Source organism: Pteropus alecto, unplaced genomic scaffold (genome assembly GCF_000325575.1).
Source record: "Pteropus alecto unplaced genomic scaffold, ASM32557v1 scaffold44, whole genome shotgun sequence".
NCBI lineage: Eukaryota > Metazoa > Chordata > Mammalia > Chiroptera > Pteropodidae > Pteropus > Pteropus alecto.
In genome coordinates this window covers 283,536-300,782 of record NW_006436812.1, presented here as the reverse complement: position 1 = coordinate 300,782, position 17,247 = coordinate 283,536, and the positions used below count along the sequence as shown (strand labels likewise).

The following is a 17,247-nucleotide window of genomic DNA, read 5'->3' as shown; positions in this document are numbered from 1 at the left end:
CCGCATCCTGCCTGACGTCTCTCTCAGATGCTCCCATTCTCTTGGCCTCACTGAGTTCGGGCAGCTTAGCCAAGTGAGCTTCATCAGTGAGCATCTCGCTAGCGTGACCTCATGAGACCTCCCTCCCAGGGAGGAAGGCATGAATGAATCCCATTTTACAGATGAGAAAACCGAGGCTCAGAGAAGCAGAGTCATTTGCCGAGGGTCACACAGTCACATGAACACAAGTGAGTCTGTCTCCCAACTGTCGTCTGTCCTGTTGTCGTCACCCCCATGTGGCTCTGGGAGAGGGAGAAGCTGGCGGTGGCCTCCCTTTGGACACCCTGTGCCTCCAGCCTGTCCCCAGTTGTCTCAGAACCCCATGCTTGTCATCACGGTGATCCCTTATTATTGTCGGTCCCCTCTGCCTTCTGAAGACAAACTGCTGGCCATGTCCCTGGTTCGCATGTTCAATACTGGTGTTGTCTCCTGGGTAGGATAAAAAGCAAGAACGTTCACTCCTCTCCAGGGAATATTAACAGGCATTATTTTAAAATAAATGTTTTATTTGGGGACGATTTTAGATGTACAGAGAAATTACAAAGATAGTACAGAGAGACCCCATATGCCCCTCACCCAGTTTTTCCCACTGCCAACATCTTACATCACAAGGATGCGCTCATCCAAACAAAGAAACTGACCTTGGCACATCACCGTTACCTGAACTCCAGGCTTCTCTTGGGATTTCACCGGTTTTTCCCTTAATACCTCCTTCTGTCCCAGGATCCAATCCAAGTTGCCACATTGCGTTTAGTCGTCACATCTCCCCAGTCTCCTCTGTCCTGTGTCAGCGTCTCAGTCTTTCCTTGTTGTTCTTGACCTTGACAGCCTTGAGGGGTTATTAACAGGTTTTGAGATTTGGTTCTGTTTTCTTTCATTCTAAGAGAAGAATATCAATGCTTACCCATTATCATGTTAAAAAATAAACCGAAACCAGAACGATGCTGGTGTGCGCTGGTGTGCTCTGGTGTGCTCTGGTGTGCCCTGGTGTGCTTCCAAGTAGGAGCCAGAGTCGTGGGCATGGAAGATTCATTCATTACTTAATTAGGACTGTTGAACATCCTACTAGGTGCCGAGTGCTGTACTAGTGCCGAGGATACACCAGTGAAAAGAGAGTGTGGCCCACAGGGGCTCCAGCCCGGTGGCACATGTCACTCAGCCTCTGATGGTCATTGTCAAGGACATCCGAGCCTTCCCAAGGAGACAACAAGGAAAGAGCAATGGATTGGGACTCATAAGATTGGGCTACCAGCTTTATCCAGCATCTGTTAGCCAAGGGAGCCTAACCAGCGGGCAGAACTTCTCCAAGCCTAATAAAAGTGGGAATAATAATGATATCCTCCCTACTTCACAGGTTCCTTATATCAGAGAAATGGTCCACGTGAAAGCGCTTCATTTATATTTACAATAAGGTGGAGCGTGTCCTAACTCCCATTCTGCAAGCATGGATATGAAGACACAAGGCAAAAGACAGAAGTATCTAAATCAGAGTTACTCAGCTCTGCCTTTTCTTGGCTGGAGTTGGATCATTTTTGGCACATTTGTGCCAGATTTAGAAAACCATTTCTTTTCTTTTGGCCTATTGATCTGGCATATCTAGTAAGATAGATAGATAGATAGATAGATAGATAGATAGATAGATAGATAGATAGATAGAGTTTTTTAATACTAAGACAGTTCTAGCAAAGATACAGAACTATATGCTCTCTCATACACTGCTGATGGGCAGGGGAATGGTTGTTATTCATTTATTTATTTTTTATTTATTATTATTATTTATGCCCATAGCACCTGGTCTTCCTAGGTGGTCTCCCATCCAAGTACTAACCAGGCCCGACCCCGCTTAGCTTCTGAGATCAGACATCGGGCTTGTTCAGGGTGGCATGGCCATAGACCATGGACCGTGGCTCCACTGGGACGTGAACCCAGGATCTTCTGCATGTAAAGCAGACACAGTGCTAACCGGTACACTACAGAACCACGTCCAGAATGGTTTTTAAATGATAGGAAAAACAGCTTGTCCTTAACCCATTTAGTCCTCACCACAACTCCATAAAACAGAGAAACTGAGACTCAGAGAGATTAAGTAACTTGCCCAGAGCTAGCAAGGGCCTGAACTAGGCTTTGAGCCAGTCTGGCCCCAGGACTCACATACTTAACCACTGCATTAGTTACCTTTTGCCATGTAACAAACACCCCCAAACCCAGCAGGTTAAAATTATATGTTTATTTTCTCATAGTTTTTGTAGTTTAGCTGAATCCTCCCAGCTCCGGGTTTCTCAATGAGGGGGCAGGCGAGCTGTTAGTCGGGGCTGTGGTGTCATCTGCGGCTCACCAGCAGGGTTGGGGTCCACTTCCAAGTTCACTCACGTGGTCGTGCCGGCTTCAGGGCCATGTGAACCTCTTCCTAGACCAACTCACCCCATGACAGCTGCTTCTTGGGAGCCAGAGAGAGCAGGAGAACACCCACGTCGGTAGTCACAGCCTGCTACCACACCTGCTGTGTTCAGGTGTTTCCGTGTGCGTCTCTACTCATTGGATCACCGTGAAGCCATTAAACATGAAGACAGTTCATGGCCTGAGACAGTGTTCCCAATGGCATCGTTTCATGCACCTCCCCACATAAAGTTTATCATCCTATATATTGACAAATAGAGTACAAGAGTCTGGGAGACTGGACAGCAAAATGTTTATCTCTGGGTGGTAAAATTAGATGTGTTTAGTGGGGTTTTTTTTTCATTGTCACTTATTGATATTTTCCTCAACGAGCATGTTATCAAAAATAAGCGGGGTAGACAGTTACGGGGAAGATAAAATTGTTTAAAAGAGAAGCAGAGCAAACAATTCCGGGTGAACTTGACTTTGGCCAGGCTCACGCCCTTGTTATTTGGGAAAATGACATTCATTTATTACTCTTGGCATAAAGATCAAGAAGACGTTAAAAACATTTGATAGCTGTTTTCGTAGTGTGGAGTTAAAAATTGACTCTGGGTTGGCATGGGCACCGAAGGTGGTGAGTTTCATTATCAAACCCAGAGGGCTGGGCTGGACTTACCTGCTGTGCTCGGTCACGTGGGTCCGGACACACTCCTGCCTTCTGGGTGTGCTCTTTTATTCATGAATGAAAATGCTGGATCATCCAGATATTAGTTCAAACTTTTTTTGCTTTCTTGTGCTTCCAATAGTAGTTTGCCTTTGGGGAAGTGAGCTGTTTTGCTGTGAATGTTTCATTTCAAGGATTCACACTAGATGAAATCGAAAATAGCATCGGTTCTATTCACAGTGTCTGAGAAAAGAGAGGTCAGATGGACGAATTTCCAGCTTCGCCACTTACCAACAGTGTGAGGTGACGTTGGGCAAATTAACTGACCTTTCTGTGCTTGAATGTCTTCTTCTGCAACATGGGAATAATAATATTTACCTCCTAGGGGGTTGCAAGTGATAAATGTAGGTGATTTGTGTCAAGGGCTCAGGACAGTGCCTACCATGTTCACCATAAGTGCTTGATAAATGGACATCTATGCTCTTGTGACTTAATAGAAGAGATCTCAGAAAAGGCTTCCTTGACCATTTAAATCTGGTTTTTTTCTCTTGTGGGTGTATGGTGTTGTATACCATCACTAAGAGAATTAAGAAGACGTTATATATCAATCATCATTGGTATTGTATTGGCATTTGTTTTTATTGGTATTTGGTTATTCTTCTCTACAAAGAGACATAGTAGGAAAAGCAGAAGTACTGGACTTCGGTTCAAATCCCGGCTCTACAATCAAACACCTATTATTTGAATACGTGTTAGCTTTGCCATCTCTCTTTTTCCGATTGCACAGTTGCCAACAAACTTGCCAGGCTCTGATTTGCAGGATCTCTGCCCAGCGGTCTTGGGTCTCTTCCATCCACACCCACAAAGACTTGGCACAGGGTGGGAACTGACAAAGTTCTCCAAACAGTCCCATCTGCCTTGCACCTGGCCGACGGCATCCCGGGCCCATGCCCTGTTGACCTCTGCTCCCAGGGGACAGTTCCCGCCCTCTCTCCACCGCCTCCCCCTCCCCCATCTCCCAGCTCCTGTTTACGCATGGTCTTGGCTGTGACATCCTCAGAGCTGCGGCTTCCATTGCTGACTGCCTCCATTTCTGATCTTCCCACTTTCCAATCCCCAAGAGCTCTCTGATTGTGACAATATCTTGTCAAGACATCTTCTGGAGAAAGGAAGGGAGGACTTGGTGTCCTCACTGGGAGGACAGCTTGCTAATTTTGAATTTTTTACTTTCCTCCTTTGCTGAAACAAAGCAAGATCAGCACCGGTTAAGAGTTATTTTTATCCAGGTTTGCATCCTTGTTTTACTCAGATCTAGTTGGACTCAGTCTTAACCAGTAGCTCCAAGTTCTGGCCAAGGAAGAAATAAAGAGTTGAGGGTGAAAAAAAAAGGTGATCAGTACGTTCATTCCTTGACCTTTAGCTCTCTGCTAAGAGGATCGACTCCTTAGGAATTCCTTTTTGATTACAAGATCAAACCAAAAGCATTAAACGCTGGTTTTTAAAATAAGAGTAGTGTTGGGTTTGAACTGGACTTTACATTCAAAGGGCTACGTCATTAAGTACGTTACATGATTAATTCAGAAACCTTCTTTGATATCCAAAGCAATTGTGGAAAATTAAGTATGAATTTAAATATATTTTCTAATATCATGACTTTGTATGGTTTCGCAAGCTCTCTGTGTGTGTGTGTGTGAGAGAGAGAGAGACAGAAGGAGAGACAGAGAGACGAGGAGGTTTCTTCGCCTCTCTGAGTTTTAATTTCCTCTCCTATGTAATAGAAGGAATAACAACTCCCCCTCAGGGCTGTATAAAGATGAAATGAGATCATGTAAAGGATTTATATAAAGTGTCTAGTGATTTCCTAGTTTGATATGATTTTAGCAACCCAAGTGAAAGGACCAGCATTTCCCAACCACCAAATATGTACTAGGAAGATAAAAGATGACCAGGGACATTAAAGGGGTTTGGCGGGGGTTACTGATTGTAAATCATTACACACTTCTCTTGGATTCTTCACACTGTCTTTCATCAACGAGACTTGGGTTGAGGCTGCCCTTTATGACTCAGCCACATGTTGAATTAAAAAGCCTTGCGGGGTTAGCCTGAGAACTCAAAACACCCTCTATAAGATTATTACTATGTAAAAAAATGTGAAATGACTTTCAAGCAAATGACTGAAAGTGCCCAAAACTTTTCTTTAACAATAAAAAAATATATATATCTATTTGATTATTTTCTCATGGGTGACTTTTGATTGTTCCAACCAGAAGCACAACTTGGGGAAGTCGCTACTGGCATCTAGTGGGTAGAGGCAAGAGATGCTGTGAAACATTCTACAAGGTCTCTGTGTACATTTGTATGTAGATTAAATTTTTACAAAATTTGGGTGATTTTTATAATCTGATCTTTCACATAGTAATACCATGATCATCTTTCCATGTCCATAAATATTCAAAATGTCTATCCTGAAACTCTTAACAGCTGCATAATATTCCGTTTCCATGAATTGGTGGACTATGTCGTATTTCATTTAGCTATCTGCCATTGTTGGGCATTTAGAATGTTTTCTCTTTATTGTTGTTTGAGACAATTCTGTTACGAATATTTTGAACCTACATCTTTGTGCACTGGTCCCATTATTTTCTTAGGATGAATCCTAAAATATAAGATTGTTCAGTTAAAAGGAATAGGAAGCCAGCATCAGCTTACACTCACACCAGCAGGACATGAACATACCCGTTTGCCTACAACATCACTGGCACTGGGCTTTCCCGTTTTTAAATCTTAAGTGTCTGGCCAGACATAGTGTCCTAGGGTGATCTGGCTGGGATGGGGTTGAGGTTCTTGTATTGCCTCTGTTGGGGACATTGGGTGTCTGTTAGGGCAGAATTATTCTTATTATATCTGATATCACCAGGAGTTTTCATCATCTTTGTTTACTACAGGATCCAGACACATCAGTCAGGCTGCAGCCAAAGTCGACGTTGAATTTGATTATGACGGGCCTCTGATGAAGACGGAAGTCCCAGGGCCCAGATCTCGGGTGAGTTGAGCACACCTGAGTGGTATATTTGGAAAAGAGCAAAAGGGGTCCATGAGGCAAGAACCCAGCCAGGTTTAGGAACCGTATACTTAGCTGCTTTCAGAAAGTGCATCACTAGAGATCCAGGACATTAAACTAGGCCATTGTGCCATAAGAAGTCAAGGAAGGCTTTGTAAGAGGAGATGTATCAGTTATCTGTTGCTACAATAATGCTGTGTAACAAATAATCACACAGTCTCAGTAGCATCCTCGTTAACTGGGAGTTATGGAGGCAGCTCTGTTGGGTCCATCTACATGCCTGGGGAATGATTGGCCACTGGCTGATCAAGGCTAGGTTTGTCTTGGTCACTGCTTTTAAATCTTAAGTGCTCTGCTCCATGTGTCTGCTCTGCTCCATGTGTCTCTCATCCTCCAGCAAGTTGGGCTGGGCTTGTTCTCAAGGTGATGGAAGAGGAGACCATGCTATGGGCCTCTTGAGGCCCAAGCTCCACACTGGCCACCATCAATTCTGCCTCATTCTGTTGGCCAAAGCAAGTCATATGGCTGGCTATGAGTCCAGAGTCAAGAGCAGGGGCAGAACATTCCACCAACAGTGGAAGAACATGGCAATGATATACGACCCAGGTCACGGATAGCAAATGCCCTTGAGTTTGACTTTGAAGGATCAAAAGGAAGAATTTGCCAAAGGAATGCATTCTATTCTAGGCAAGGGGAATGGTATGTGGAGAGGCACGCAAGGTGACAGAACGTGGCATGCGAAGGCATCGGGTAGCTCTGAATCCCTGGAGTAGATGCTAGTGTTAGATGGAAGAGACGTAAGTCAGTCAGATGAAGGATGTTGGAGCTTCTCGAAGATGCTACAAAAGCCGCTTATAGCACATTTTGGAAGGCTGACTTACCTTGACTCTGCACCAGGATGTGCAAGCTGTTGCTAATGTTTGCACCTAAAAAATAACAGTGTAAACCTTTTTAATACAAATGAATCTTTTTTCTTTGCATACTTTGCAGATTTTATCTGTTGTCATTTTTTTTAGTGTCAAAGATACCCCTTTTTATAAATCCAGAAATCTTTGTACTGGTGATTGTATTTACTGTGTTTTCTAACAAAAGGGGACTTTTTCATGAATATTTCTATTGAAGAGTGGTGCATTTTAATTTAATAGTAGTGAAATACTTGGAGTAATTTTTATATTGTCATCATTAATATATTCTATTTTATGTGGAAATACAGAATTTTAGGACACTAATTGCTAAAGTTTATTTCACATTAAATCATTTTTAGAGATGAAATCTTTTTAATATTAAAGCAAGCTGGAAAAACAAAATAAAATAATATAAATAAATAAATAAATAAATACAAAGAAAGCAAGCTGGTTTATAATTCCTAGTTTCTATATAGAATCGCACAATGATTTATGGAGTATTTGGGTTATAATTATAAATGGGTCTTTGTATGTAAATTTATATTTTCAGTTGATTTTATTTTTTTAATGGAGTGTTAAAGGCTTTTTTTCCCTAAATAAAAGGAGAATCCATCCTTTTATGGACACTGGTAAATGCCTTCAGCTTAAATTTTTTTTGTTAAATATTTTAGTTTGATCGTTATCTTCCAAGTATCTAAATCTCCAGTCTGCCTGTTATAGCAGTAATTTAACTGGCAGGAGTCATTTCCTGCCAACTATTTATATTAAGCAATTTAAAAATATTTATAATGTTGTTGACTAATTAACTGTTAAGTCATTGACATGAAGGGAGAGATAGTCCCAAGACTTGGAAGACGTGGAATATTTTAAGCGAATTTGGAAGAGTGTGCTTTTGCTATAATATTTTTGCTCTTCTTGCCCACAGGAGTTAATGAAACAGCTGAATATAATTCAGGTAAGTGAGGACGAGATAGCATTCCTTCTGCACTTCTCTATGACAAATTAGCCAAAAGACACAGACGCTTCCTCTGTGCTTGCTCTTTAAAAAAAAAAAAAAAAAAAGAAATGCCGCTGACTTTTATTCCAGATCTTTTTTTTCTCATTTTCTTTGTGATTCCTTCTTTAACTCATCGGTTATTTATGTGTTGTTTCCATTCCACATTTTGGTGGAACTTCCTAAATTTCTTCCTGTTACCGATTTCTAATTTCATTCATTGCATCGTTGTTAGAAAACATAGTTTGCGCGATTTCAATCCTTTTAAATTTATTGGGCCTTTTTTATGGCCTAGCGTATGGTGTGCCCTGGAAAATGTTCTGTATATGCTTAAGAAGAAGGTGGGTCCATCTACACGCCTGGGGAATGACTGGCCACCGGCTGGTCTAGGTTAGGCTTTTCTTGGTCGCTGCAGTGACTTGGCTCTGCTCCACGGGTCTCTCATCCTCCAGCAAGCTGGGCTGGGCTTGTTTTCATGGCGATGGAAGAGGAAAGCATGCTATGGGCCTCTTGAGGCCCAGGCTCCATACTGGCCACCATCACTTCTGCCTCGTTCTGTTGGCCAAATCAAGTCACGTGGCCAGCTGTAAGTCCAGAGTCAAGGTCAGGTCTGGGTGGAGTGTTCTATAAATGTTTATGAGATCTATAGGTTTAGAGCGCTATTTAAGTCAATTTCCTTGTTAATCTTCTGCCTAACTGTTCTTGAAAGCCATTATCTGCAGTCTCCAACTATTCTTGTAAAACTGTTTTTCCCTTCAATTCCATCCGTCTTTGCTTCATATATTTTGGGGCTCTGTTATTAGGTACTTCTATGTTTATAATTGTCATATCTCCTTAATGGACTGACCCTTTTGTCATCATAAAATGCCTCTCTTTACCTCTAGTAACATTTGTTTTTTTGGTTTTACAGTAGATTTTGATATTCGTATAAATCATTCCAGCTTTCTTATGATTGCTGTGAGAATCGTGTATCTTTTTTCATCCTTTTACTTTCAACCTATCTGTATTCTTGAATCTAAAGTACGCCACATGTTAACAGCTTGTAGTTGAATCTTTTTATTCAGTCTGACAGTTTCTGATTTTTGATTGGGCCTTTCAGTTCATCCACAGCTAATATTATTACTGCTGTGGTTATATTTACATCTTGCATTTTACTTTCTGTTCTCTATGCCTCACATCTTTTTGTTCCTCTGTTTCTGTTTTACTTTTTTTTTTTTTTTTTTTTTTGCATTGAGTATCTTCTAGGGCAACATTTTCATTTCTCTCATAATTAGTATATTTTTTTAATTTTATTAATGCGTTCTCTAAGGCTTATTATATACATCTTATCGGAATCTTTCTCAGAGTTATAGTTCAACCTATTTTGTTGTGATACATGAAACACATAGAGAAAACTTCATAAAATATAGATTTAAAGCTTAATAAACTATTCTAAAGCAAATCACCCATGGAATACCCTCAGGGCAAGAAATGCTCCATTGCCAGCACCCACAGAGATCCTTCAGGTGTCCATAGATTGGGCAGGTCATGGTTCATTTCACCAATTCAATGTTCATCCTAAAAGACTGAGACTCTAGGGAGTTGCAGCAAGCCTGACTAAGTCTCTCTTTCCCCAAGAATGCAGATGCTGTGCATTTCTTCTGCAATTATGAAGAGAGCCGAGGCAATTACCTGGTCGATGTGGATGGCAACCGGATGTTGGATCTTTATTCTCAGATCTCCTCCGTCCCCATTGGTAAGAGCTGAAACTTCCTCTCTCTTAGTCGTGGCTATCCAGACGTGAGATGTCCCTTCCAGCAAGCACATCCCTCTGTGTTGCCAGACACTTCCCTCCAGGGCAAAGAAAAGGAGCAAGTAATTCGTACAGGGTGTATTACTGGAGTCTTTACATGTCTCCTCTCATTTACTCCTCCCCAAAACCCTACAAGGTACTCGAGTATATATTAATATCCCTGTTTTTGTGGATAGATAAGCAAAGCTTGAGGAGGTTTAGCAGCTTGCAGGGGAAGCATAGCCAGGATGTAAACCCAGGTCTGTGTGACCACCACATTTAATGTCAGCTGTCTTAGGTTGGGTTTCCTGGAAGAAGAGCCTGAGGCAGGGATTCTGTGCACGTGGTCTATTGAGGGAGAGCTCTCAGAAGAAATGGGGAGGAAGGGAAACAACATAGGGCAGGGAGAAAAGCTAAAAAGGATGGGTGTCAGCTAGAGACTAGCCGTGGCCTGATCCCCCAGGGGGCTCTGGAACATACATTGCACCCCAGGGTTGGTCCCAGACTGAGGCAGAGACTCACCTTTTTGTACCCCTATACCACCAGTCAGTCATCTCCCATTACCTGCCAGAGGAAGGACATGTCATCTCTTCGGTAAAGTAGCTTCCATTCACCAAAGGTAATTTTCCAGAGAAGGAGGCGGCCGAAGCCATTATCAGTCACACGTGCGCACAGCCCTCAGGAGAGGGACGGCCTGCCCAGTAAAGGTGACTTGGTGGGGAACCAATGGCATCTGCCTCGCCAGGCCCACCTCCCTGCCACACAGAGTGTGACTCACTGCTATCGGAGAGCACGCAGACAACAGCATAGATCGGGCTGATTTGGATGCAGTCGCTGCTATTTGCAGCTTAGATGGTTCATGCTTCTTTGCTCAGTGGCATCCTCATTACCTTCACTGGTCTGTAGGCTGAGTGTCTAATGAAGCCTGTCCCTTCGTAGATGGTGCCAGAGCGGCCCCCTGCATCCCATCAGCAGCTTCCCACCCCCAGCAGCCTGGGGCCTTTCCCCTGAGACCCCGAATTAGGTCTCCACTCCTCCCCTACAACCTATTTATTTACCATTAAGATGCAATTAGACAGTAAGTGGATGACTCATTCTTTTTGGAAAGTCTCGTCATCCAGAGGTGCCTTGGCCTTCGAAGGCGTTTTGGATGCTAAGATTTATAAACCTCTATCTCCATTTTATGTCAGAGTGAAAAAGATCACATCTAGAGTCATTCTGGGTTTGGATCCTGGCTCCACCATATATTAGCTATGAAACTGTGGGACAACGTCTTCCCAACTAACTCCCACATCCTCCCACCAGGGCTCCCTCAGTTCGAATCCGCAGCCAGCGTATGCATAGGAGTTTGGGGGGCCAGGCTGGCAGCAGTCATTAAAGAGCTAGAAGTTCTAAATTTCTCTCCCTGGCCACATTTTCTCCCATACCTATAGTCTTTGGGATGATTTTTTAAAATAATAATTATTGGGAATGTATTATGTGCCTGGCATATTGCTAAGTGCCTCACATATTATCTCATTAAACCCCTACTACAGTCCTACAATATTTATTGACGGGGAGCCAGCTTTCAAGAGGCTTCAGGGTTTGCCCAGCGTGTTTTTAACCAAGGACTCCCACAGATTTTAACCAATGACTCTCTCCCTCCTAAGCTTAATTCTATGATAGCAGCTTCCCAGACAGCTGCCCCTGCCCTGCCCTGCAATGTGGGGGTTCCACAGCATCGAAAGCCCAGGGGAGGGATTTTCCTGATCGGAGGGGCCGTCTCTTCTTTCATCTGTCCTTCTGAAGCGAGTAAGACAAGCCGAATTTGTGGCTTAATGAGATTTCCCTTAACTGGCTCATCTACTGAGGCAGAAAAGTCATAAACACCAGGCAGGGTGAGAAGAGTTGAGAAAAACCCACGGCGTTCCTCCCTTGAGTAATGAGCATCTTCCAGCCTTCGGCTCAGCCTGCCTTGGATTGGCAAGGGGACAGGTGGGGACAGTGGGGGAAGACCATTAACAACCCTCTCCCCTTAGTCCCCATACATCGTTCCCCCGTCCATGCTCCCTGCAGCAGGCAGAGTGAAGCCACAGGCTCTTCAAGTCCATTCGCTGTTTTTTAATTCCGTTGAGGAGAAAATCTACTCTGGGTGATGCTTGTCTTTCATACCTGTCTACACTTGCTAATCTCTTATTCTGGAGGCGGCAGGCCCCCAGCTCAGAGCCATGAGCAAGCCTCTCGCCATAGTGATATAAAGTCTCCTTTCAAAGTAAATTTATTTAAATTAAAAAATGAATCGATTAAAATAAAATAAGTACAAGTTATGCATGATAAAAACTGTGATACTTAAAGCCCAGGAATTTTTCTCTTAAGTTCTAACCGCCTGCTCCAAGATTCATTGATGAGTCTTTTCTCATATGTGACAGTTTCGAGTTCTTGCCATGTCGCTGGATCTCTGCGTTATTCATTCATTCAGCTAATATCTGTTGAGTCGAACAGTTGCCACTGACCTTTAGGGTCTTACAGTCTGGTCTCCTGACCTCGGTTCCTTCTACCAACGTGGCCTTCCTGCCGAATTGTTGCCAGGATTCGCAGTAATGAACAGAAAGCCTCCTACAAAAGTAGATGCTCACTAAATGAAGTAAAGTCTTCGAACCCAGGACATCTGGCTCGAGTGCTGTGCGGTTCTGTCTTGCTCCTCCCTCCTTTACAGGGAATGCTTCCATTTATTGAGCATCTACTATGTGCAGGGGCTTCCTCTTCATCAGTGCACATCCTGGCAACAACCGATCTGCGACTGATGGACTTTACGTTGCTTTCGAGCTTGGAGATATTGAAGTGGCACAATTAAGATACGTGTACACCGGTCTTTATACACATGCGTAGGATAGATTCGTAGGAGAGCAATTGCTGAATCGCAGGGTGTCCTCAACCTTGCTGTGGGACGTCAGGCCCAGGCTGGACAGGAAATGCCGCGGGACTCAGAATAAGCAAATGCGTGAAGGCAGGCCCGGGTGTGCCGGTCGCAGAGGGCAGGTTGTACCGGTCGCAGAGGGCAGGGTGTACCGGTCGCAGAGGGCAGGGTGTACCGGTCGCAGAGGGCAGTTTGTACCAGTCACTCACTCGGCCCCTGAGCAAACACTTGCTGAGATTTGACTCAACCAGTGGGCACTGCGGGAGAAAGCGAGGACCACATCATGCCGGCCTGGGGAAGCACTCCCAGAGCTGATCTCGATTCGCTCTGACCTTGCATTCACTTCTTCTTATGTCTGTCTGGTCTAGTCAGGCTCAAACCTAAACCCCAGAAGCACCCAAAAAATTTGCAGAAGATTTCTGGGCAGCATCCTGAGAGATTCCGAGTCCGGGGGGTCTGGGTGGGCCCAAGAATGAGTCTTTTGTCTGCAAAGGATGAAAAGACCTTCTGGCCTAAGAAGAGAGTTGCAGGGTTGGAAAGAAGGAAAGGGGCCGGCCACGGGGGAGGGGCACGGGGACCCTCAGATGTGATGCTGGTCTCTAACCATATCCCCCATCCCCAGGTTACAGCCATCCTGCTCTCATGAAACTCGTCCAACAGCCTCAAAATGTGGTAAGTCCCTGGGTTGTTCACGGTGATTCAGGGGCTCATCGGAGCAGCCTTTGGAAGAAGTCCATTCACTTATTCCATAAGTATTTTCTGAATACATACGATGCGCTAAGGCACTTGGAACGCCTTGTGAGCAAGAACACACCGCCCTGCTGCCATGCAGGCAGTCGATTAACCACATGCATAAGAGGAGCCATATGAAGTGCTACAGGGTGAGTCAAGCAGTGCTGTGTGGGCATAAAACAATGATAACAATAACAATTAAGAGCATCCTATATACTATATTCTCCCTTTATTGGCATAATATATACTACATTCTCCCTTTCCGTGGTTTCAGTTACCTGTGGTCCAAAAATAACAAATGGGAAATTCCAGAAATAATTCATTGGGTTTAAAGAAGGCGTGCCGTTCTGAGTAGTGTGGTGACATCTCGCGCTGTCCCGCTCCATCCCACCTGGGATGTGACTCCTCCCTTTGTCCAGCTTGTCCACACGGGTAGACGCTTCCTGCCCGTTAGTCACTTAGTAGCCGTCTGAGTTATCAGATGGGCCGGTATCACAGAACTAGGTTCAAGGAACCCTTATTTTACTTAATAATGCACATTTATGTAACTTTTATTAGAGCATATTATCATAATTGTTCTGTTTTATTTATTTATTTTTTTAGTCGAGGCAACCCTTAGTTGACCTCACAGGTTGCAAGGACCTTGTCAGCTTACAATCCCTTATTTTTTATTTTTTACGCCTACAGCACCTGGTCTTCCTAGGTGGTCTCCCATCCAAGTACTAACCAGGCCCGACTCTGCTTAGCTTCTGAGATCAGACGGGATCGGGCTTGTTCAGGGTGGCATGGCTGTAGACTTATTTTATTATTATTGTTGTCAGTCTCTTACTGTGCTTAATTTAGAAATTAAACTTTATCATAGGTATAGACATATAGGAAAAAAACACAGCACAGTATATATAGAGTGCGGTACCATCCACGGTTTCAGGCATCCACTGGGGGACTTGGAACGTATCCTCCGTGAATAAAGGGGGACTTCTGTATAAACACTGTGTTCGGCACTTCAGCTCTAACGTCGACAAGTCACGAGGCAGGTACCGTTGTACAGATGAGGAAACTGAGGCACAGAGAGGTTAAATATTTGTTCAAGGGCACACAGCCAGAGGAGGTGCCAGAAATAAAACCCACAGGAACGGGGCTATCCGGGCATGGAGGGGCTGACGGCAGGGCAGAGTCCCCAGGGAAGTGATATTGGAGCGGAGCTCTGAAGGAGGGGAAGGTGTGAAGGAGGGAGAGAGTGGGAAGGAGAGCAGCAGCGCGAGAGATGAACAGAACAGGACAGTGAAGCGGGAGCAGAGAGAGCTGGGAGGGATGCAGGCAGGCCTGTTGGCATCCGGTGTTAGATGCCGCGTATACCAGGGTTTCCCAGCCTCGGCACTGGTGACGGTGAGCACCAGAGCATCCTCTGTGGTGAGGAGCATCCTGTGCACTGCAGGACGTGTAGCAGCCTCCCCGGCCTCTAGCTACCCTACGCCAATAGCACCCCTCCCCACCCCGAAACCGTGAGAACCAAACATGTCTGCAGACATCGTCAAGTGGCCTCTGGGGGTAGAGTCTCCCCCCCTCCCCCCGGTGAGAGCCCCTGCAGAGAAGGCTCCCATTTCTCTCATGAGAGTGGTGGAAAGCCTCGGACACAACACACGTGGAGACGGGCAGATGTCCTAAGTGCATCGCTCAGTGCATCTTCCTAAGTCAAACAGCGTTTCTCGACTTTTTTTCCATTATCTCTTCCTAAAGGAGACTTTTTAGACATTATTTTCCTACTTGTTCCCCCATCTCACTGTGTGTTAGTTTCCTATTGCTGCCGGCACCAATCACCACCAACTCAGTGGTTTAAAACAACACCCACTGACTGGCTCGGTGATTTTGTGGGTCAGGAAACTGTGGGCTCGGCCGAGCGCTCCGCTGAGGGTCTCAGAAAGCTGAAACCGGCCCCTGGCTAGAAGCTGGAAGGGAGAATCTGCTTTGGGGCTCAGTTAGGTTGTTGGCAGAATTCATTTCATTCTCACGGTTTCCATGAGGTCGCTTCATCTCCCTGCCAGCAAACCCGGTCCAACCCATCTCCCTGTCTTCCTCCCGTTTCTGCTCTTAGCAAAGGACTCGTGTGGTTACACTAAGCCCACCCAGAATATCCAGAATTTGTCACCCTATCTGAACCGATTAGGAATCTTAATTATATCTGCAGAGTCCCTTTTGCCCTGAACATATTCACAGTCTTGAGGGTGAGGCTGTGGCACCTTCCTGGGGGCGCATACGTGCGCCGACAACACACCTATACAATATGGCAAACGTATATACGATATGGGATATATGTGCCATGTAGCTGCCTGTGCTCTCTACATCAGGGTGGGGTGTTGAGAATTAGAAACGGTCCCCACAACGTGCCTCTACTCAGTTATGTTTCCCCCAGACCACGTTAGGTGGACCACGCCCCTTAGTCTAACAGCACAGGTGCCGTTTCTTTCATTCTTCGTTGGCGCGTAACTGGACCCGCAGTGAGGTCTCCATCGTGTCTGGCTCACGCACTCACAGCCCGTCTGCGGGACTCGTCCTTGTGGGGGAGCCGCCCATCATCCCTTCCCGGGGCGTAGAGCGTGCCAGTGTGAACACGCTGCGGTTCGTTTATCCGTTCCAATCGGGTCGTTTTCCACGAAGACCGCGGCCCGGGACGCTCACCGAAGCATTCGCGGTTTCCATGGTGACGAGGCACGGAGTAGGGCTGCGGGCCGCGTCGTGCACACAGTCAGCTTCCAAGCTGGTAGCCGGAATCCACTCCCCCAGCACCGTGTGCGAGTGCAGGTTGCTCCACATCCTCGCGGACGCCGAGCGTCTTTTTTTTGCTTTCGTTTTCCCAGAGAGCGACATACTGTCCTCGCATGACAAGGAGTGTGATTCTCCGCCCCGCCCCGCCCCCCAAAAAAAATCGAAGAAAGGCGAGGGAGGGAAGGCAGAGAGCCCAACCCCATTAGGGACCGACTCATGCCGTCAAACCTTCTCCCCTTTTAGCGCCCCCAGGGGGAGACGGTAGGAAAGAACCAATGGGTGCGCCCTGCCTGGGGCATAGGGGCATGGGGACATGGGACGTTTCCAATGGGTGCGCCCCGCCTGGGGCATAGGGACATGGGGACATGGGACGTTTCCAATGGGTGCGCCCCGCCTGGGGCATAGGGGCATGGGGACATGGGACGTTTCCAATGGGTGCGCCCCGCCTGGGGCATAGGGACATGGGGACATGGGACGTTTCCAATGGGTGCGCCCTGCCTGGGGCATAGGGGCATGGGGACATGGGACGTTTCCAATGGGTGCGCCCTGCCTGGGGCATAGGGACATGGGGACATGGGACGTTTCCAATGGGTGCGCCCCGCCTGGGGCGTGGGCGAGGGGCGTGGGGACGTTTCTCCGCTCTGATTAGCCGACAAGTCCAGGGGCCGCTGGAGGACTCCTGAGGGCGTCGGGCGCGCAGCTCGGCCAGTGTTTACGTTCAAAGCCCGACTTTGTTTCCAAACGCTGTGCAGATCCCAGATGCCTCAGCAGTTGGTGCCGGAAAAAAACGTGTCAACAAACATGCCACACACATTTGCAGTGTCAGCTGCCTCAGGAGGCAGACTCGTCCCCAACAACACATGACTTCGAGGCCCAGGGATTCTGATTTTGAGGGCGGCCCTGCCTCCACTGCCCCTGCCAGGAACCTGGACGCCCCCCTCGCCTCTAACCTCTCACCTCTCACCTCTCACCTCCCACCTCAGCCAGTCAGAACCAGCCCTAGCTCTGCATCTGCCACTTGGATTTTTCCCAGCGACCCCTCT

General features: G+C 46.0%; 1 protein-coding gene, 1 non-coding gene and 1 pseudogene across 2 annotated transcripts in view; 1 reads left to right on the top strand and 2 right to left on the bottom strand.

Moving 5' to 3' along the window:
* The window catches only part of ABAT (4-aminobutyrate aminotransferase), a 36,697-nt gene that overhangs the window by 703 nt on the left and 18,747 nt on the right, over window positions 1-17,247 (top strand). Inside the window, exons 2-5 of the mRNA XM_025048390.1 lie at window positions 6,028-6,125; window positions 7,974-8,003; window positions 9,660-9,777; window positions 13,332-13,381. Of these exons, the coding sequence (XP_024904158.1) occupies window positions 6,028-6,125; window positions 7,974-8,003; window positions 9,660-9,777; window positions 13,332-13,381 (296 nt within the window). The remainder of the gene's footprint in view (window positions 1-6,027; window positions 6,126-7,973; window positions 8,004-9,659; window positions 9,778-13,331; window positions 13,382-17,247) is intronic.
* Window positions 1,819-1,934, bottom strand: LOC112481603 (annotated as a pseudogene).
* LOC112481644 lies at window positions 14,120-14,238 on the bottom strand. The gene has a single exon (XR_003046981.1). It is a non-coding gene; the product is annotated as a 5S ribosomal RNA (ribosomal RNA).